Source organism: Budorcas taxicolor, chromosome 8 (assembly GCF_023091745.1).
Source record: "Budorcas taxicolor isolate Tak-1 chromosome 8, Takin1.1, whole genome shotgun sequence".
Taxonomy (NCBI): Eukaryota; Metazoa; Chordata; class Mammalia; order Artiodactyla; family Bovidae; genus Budorcas; species Budorcas taxicolor.
The window spans coordinates 96,951,864-96,957,863 of NC_068917.1; the positions used below are offsets into that span (position 1 = coordinate 96,951,864).

Genomic DNA, 6,000 nt, shown 5'->3' on the forward strand with positions numbered 1-6,000 from the left:
TATTTAAAAAGAAATGAACACCATCCTAATTTAAATGTATTAAATAAGTATTAAATGTATTAAAATAATGTATTAAATTTATTAAAATAACCAAATATGAAATACTAGTCATAGGAAAAAGTTGGCTTAAACCTCAATATCCAAAAAACTAAGATCATGGCATTTGGTCCCATTAATTCATGGCAAGTGGATGGGGAAAAACTGGAAACTGACAGATTTTATTTTCTTGGGCTCCAAAATCACAATGGATAGTGACTGCAGCCATGAAATTAAAAGATTCTTGCTTCTTGGAAGAAAAGTTATGACAAACCTAGACACTATATTGAAAAACAGAGAAATTACTTTGCCAACAATGGTCTATATGGTCAAAGTTATGTTTTGTTTTGTTTTTCCAGTAGTCATGTACAGGTATAAGAGTTGGACCATAAAGAAGGGTAAGCATCAAAAAATTGATGCTTTCAAATTGTGATGCTGGAGAAGATTCTTGAGAGTCCCTTGGACAGCAAGGAGATCAAACCAGTCAATCCTAAAGGAAATTAATACTGAATATTCATTGGAAGAACTGATGCTGAAGCTGAAGCTCTAATACTTTCACCACTTGATGTGAAGAGCCAGCTCATTGGAAAAACCCTAATGCTGGGAAAGACTGAGGGCAGGAGGAGAAGGGGACGTCAGAGGATGAGATGGTTGGATGGCATCACTGAATCAATGGACGAGTTTGAGCAAATTTCAGGATTCAGTGAAGGACAGGGAAGCATGGTGTACTGCAGCCCATGGGGTCTCAAAGAGTCGGATATGACTTCGCAACTGAACGACAAGTCATAGGCAATAAAATAACAAGCAATCCACCATTATCTAGCATGAGTACTATGGAAGTTTATTAAAATCAGGCAGACCAAACCACAATACTAACACCTATAATGGTATCAGAAGACTTAAGAGGTCTTCACAAAGTGAAGTTATAATCATAGGCTTATACATATTTGGTGAAGTCAGTTTCAGAAAAATACTTACTTGGAGATAATAAACCCAAGGCCAGATAACAGAAAACTTTCAAAGGAATGCAAACTTTACTTTAGGAAGGCTCATATAAAAATAGAATTTTAGGGGCTTGGTTAAGTTCTACTTCCTCATCCATAGATCAGATTCTCTCTGACCCTGTGAAGACAGTGAAAGTCTAATTTTTGAAGGAAAGCAGATGAGTGAATATGACAAGTTGGAATTAATAATTATCTTAAGCCTCATCACTTTGTTAGCATTTATTTATATATACTTGTGATACCTCCATTCTTTCACCTTGCTACTATTGCTCCAATAGACAAAAATAATTGCTTTCAAGTATTATTATCAGATAATTATTGATCAGTCCATTGACTCCAATCTAACTACCTGAGGTTATTGCTCTTTGGACAAACTAGATAAATCTTTGTTATAACTTGCTAACAATGTCCTAAAATTAATCCCAGTACATCTTCTATCTCTTTCTTCTATACCAATGGGCAGTCCTCAACTTAAGTCCAAACCATTAAAAAAATCTACAGATATTAATGATTCCATGACAAAAAACAAATAAGTTTTGTACATTTAACTATCTGGTCCAGAGAGGGATTACAAATGCTATGAAAATTTCTAAGTATACATTTTAATTCTTTGTATATTGTGGTTTATAAAATAAGATATTTCACATATTTCAATATTTTACACCCATTTAATAGGCTTTCATTATTGCAATATCTACAGCACAGATTTCATGTCTTTTTTTTTCTAAGTGCTAATGAGTTCATTTATACCATTGGATTTAAGGAACCAGGTGTCTGGAATAACAGGATTAAACAGAGTACTAATAGTGTTTGAATATTCACTGGAAGGACTGATGCTGAAGCTGAAGCCCCAATACTTTGGCCACCTGATGCAAAGAGTAGACTCATTAGAAAAGACCCTGACGCTGGGAAAGATTGAAGGCAGGAGGAGAAGGGAACGTCAGAGGATAAGATGCTTGGATGGCATCACTGACTCAATGGACATGAGTTTGAGCAAGCTCAGGAGATAGTGAAGGACAGGGGAGCCTGGTGTGCAGCAGTCCATGGGGTCACAAGAGTCAGACACTACTGAGCAACTGAACAACAACAGCAACAACTAGTAGTTTCACTGAAACACCTTTTATCTTCTTGTAAATTTACCAAAAAAAAAAAAAAGTGTCAGCATCTAAAGACTAACAACATGCCACTAAACTCTCTGATATTTTTTTTCTTGACTGGAACTCATCCACTCTACTTCTATTCAGGATATATTTCTGCAGATATTTTATATCTGTATATAGATGTTCACATTATACACACACACATACCTGCATACAGAAACATATCCACACATTTAAAACACAGCCACACATTTAGAGAATATGTAATTACTTCTAGTCCATTTAGTTATGTTAAAAAAGAGTTCATACTAGTTTGCTAATGCTGCCATAACAAAACATCAGGGACTGGGTGGCTTAACAACAGAAATTTATCAGGTCATAGTTTTGGAAGCTAGAAGTCCAAGATTAGGATGTTAGCAGGTTTAAAGTCTTCTGAGGCCTCTGCTTGGCTTCTACAGAGTCACCTTCTCACTATGTGCATTCAAATTTTCTTTTCTTATAATGACACACATCAGATTGTATAAGGGCCTACAGTAACAGCCTCGTTTCAATTTAACCACCATTTAAAGGTTATATCTTCAAATATAGATGCATTCTGAGGTACTAGGTATGTGTGGGAGCAGGGGATGGGGGGCCAGCCCTTCCACATTAGACTTTTTAAGGGACACAAGCCAACATTACACAGAGGCTAATAATAAATTAGTTAAAAATCTAGTAAAGTAATTACATTCACATATTGATGTTGTTATATCAGCTGTTGTTCAGTTGCTCAGTCATGTTCAACTCTTTGCAACCCCATGGACTGCAGCACACTACTGAGTGATGCCATCCATTGAGTCCGTGTTGCCATCCAACCATCTCATCCATTGTCATCCCCTTCTCCTTCTGCCTTCAATCTTTTCCCTCATCAGGGTCTTTCCTAATGAGTCGGCTCTTCACATCAAGTGGCCAAAGTATTGGAGCTTCAGCTTCAGCATCAGTCCTTCCAATGAATATTCAGGATTAATTTCCTTTAGGATTGACTGGTTTGATCTCCTTGCAGTCCAAGGGACTCTCAAGAGTCTTCTCTAACACCACAGTTCAAAAGCATAAAATCTTCAGTGCTCAGCCTTCTTTATATCCAACTCTTCACATTCATTTGTATATTCAGTTCAGTTCAGTTCAGTCGCTCAGTAGTGTCCGACTCTTTGCGACCCCATGAATCGCAGCACGCCAGGCCTCCCTGTCCATCACCAACTCCCGGAGTACATGTACATAATTTTGAATACTCACCAATATGATAATTTAATGTTTAAGTTATATTTACAATGAAGTACCACCTCACACTGATCAGAATGGCATTCATCAATATGTCTACAAATAATAAATGTTAGAGAAGGTGTGGAGAAAAGTGAACTCTCCTACATTGCTTGTGAGGATGCAGACTGGCACAACCACAATGGAGACCAGTATGGACATTCTTTAAAAAACTAATAATAGAGTTGCCATAGAATACTGAAATCTACTCCTGGGTATATATACAGAGAAAATGCTAATTCAAAAAGATACATGCACCCCAATGTTCATAACAGCAATATTTGCAATAGGCAAGACATGGAAGCAACCTAAGTGTCCACTGACAGATGAATGAATAAAGAAGATGTGGAATACATATACAGGGTAATGTTACTCAACTATAAAAAGGATAAAACAATGTCATTTGCAGCAACATAGCTGGATCTAGAAAAAATTACACTAAGTGAAGTAAATTAGAGAAAGACAAATAGATGATACCATCAATTTGTGGAGTCTACAAAAAATGATAAAAATGAATTTATTTATAAAATAGACTCACAGATACAGAAAACAAGCTTATCATTACCAAAAATGAAAGGAGGATGATGGATAAATTGGGAATCTGAGACTAATTGATTGCTGTTGTTGTTTAGTTACTAAGTTGTGTCTGACTCTTTTGCAACCCCTTAGACTATATAGCCCACCAGGCTCCTCTGTCTGTAGGATTTCCCTGGCAATAATACTTGAGTGAGTTGCCATTTCCTTTAATAGGGGATCTTCTCGACCCAGTGATAGAACCTGTGCCTCTTGCATTGTCAGGCAAATTCTTCACCACTGAGCCACCAGAGAAGCCTGAGGCTAATAGATACCCAATTACCTAATCCTACATACAAAACAGATAAATAACGAGGACCTACTATAAACATGGGGAAATATATTCAATATCTTATCATAACCTACTTTGGAAAAGAATCTGAAAAAGAATACACACACACACATAACTGAATTATTTTGTTATAGACTTAAAACCATATTAATCAATATATGTCAATTTTAAAAAATTTTAGAAAGAAATAAAAATATCATTAAACCAACAAAAATAATTATTTTTAACCCTATAACCCCAAATAAAATTAAAATTTGTCATCATGAGACTATTTGTTTAAGATCAGATAAACTTATATGATACATTGATATTACTTAGACTTTCAGTGCTTAGTCAAAGAAGAGACTTAGAAAATTGCACATCACATTTAAAAATGAGTGTCTACCCCAATTATCTCCTGATATATATAGAAAGCACTAAATATCCCTTAATGTTTACAGATATTATTTGCTACTAGAGACTGAAAGAGCACAAAGAGGGTTCCTAACCAGCAATTTTTTCACAGCCACTTTCACTTCTCTGTTCCGTAAACTATAAATGATAGGATTCAACATGGGGGTTAAGCCAGCATATACCAAGGCTATAAATTTATCTATTTCCTGTGAATCCATAGTTGATGGCTTCAGGTACATGGAGAGAGCTGTCCCATAGAATAAAACCACTACACTCAGGTGGGCTGCACATGTTGAAAAAGCCTTGCTTCGACCATCCAGTGAGCTGATTCTTAGGATGCTAGAGAGGATGAATGCATAAGAAATACAAATGAGGAGCATTGGCATAGGAAGAAGAAGTACACTGATCACCAGCATGATTAACTGCACCTTGGAAGTGTCTACACAAGCCAGTTTCAGGACGGCCAGAATTTCACAAGTGAAATGATTGATGACACTACTTCCACACAGTGACAGCTGCAACACAGACACAATTTCCACCAGGGCAGTGAAGGATCCTGTCACCCACGATCCAGCTGCAATCTGAACACAAATCTTCTTGTTCATGATGATGGAGTATCTCAGGGGGTTGCAGATGGCTACATATCGGTCATATGCCATCACAGACAGGAGCACACACTCAGTGGAGCCCATGGCCAGAGAGAAGTACATCTGAGCAGCACACCCTGAGAATGAGATGGTGTTTTTCCCTGAAATAAAATTTGCCAGCATTGGAGTCAGGGCAGAAGAAGTGTACCAGATGTCCAGACATGACAGGTTGTTGAGGAAGAAGTACATGGGTGTGTGTAGATGAGAATCCAGGACACTAACCGAGATCAGAATAATATTACCCAGTAAGGTGATCAAGTACATCAGCAAGCACAGCACAAATATGGTGAGTTCAACTTTGGGATAGTGAGTAAATCCCAGAAAAATAAAATTAGAAATGACTGTTGCATTTGTCTTGTCCATTTTATTCTTCTTTGTTCATCTGTAATAGTGAATAAAAGTATACATGGCCTATGTTTAAAATTTACACTCTACCAACTTTCAAGGAGTTTTTGTTAGAGGAACTTTAAAGGGAGAATTGCCTTCCAATGTTACTAGCAATATTCACTCATTCATCCAAAATTTACTGAATACACTCTAAGGCACTGAGAATCTAGAGTGAGGTTATACAAGTTCTTCTCTCAGGCAAATCAAAATCAAATAAAAGACACACTCAAGTAAATTAAAAGTTACAATAACATGATATACATATGCCCCAA

At 36.7% G+C, this 6,000-nt stretch overlaps 1 protein-coding gene across 1 annotated transcript; it reads right to left on the reverse strand.

Moving 5' to 3' along the window:
- Positions 1-274: 274 nt before the first annotated feature.
- On the reverse strand, positions 275-5,704 carry LOC128052441 (olfactory receptor 13F1-like; the record flags this gene model as incomplete). The annotated part of the gene is made up of 2 exons (XM_052645005.1): positions 4,790-5,704; positions 275-286 (listed from the first exon to the last, which is right to left on the reverse strand). Coding segments are annotated over exons 1-2 (927 nt in total), but the record flags the coding sequence as incomplete, so codon positions are not given.
- Between the last annotated feature and the right edge of the window lie 296 nt (positions 5,705-6,000).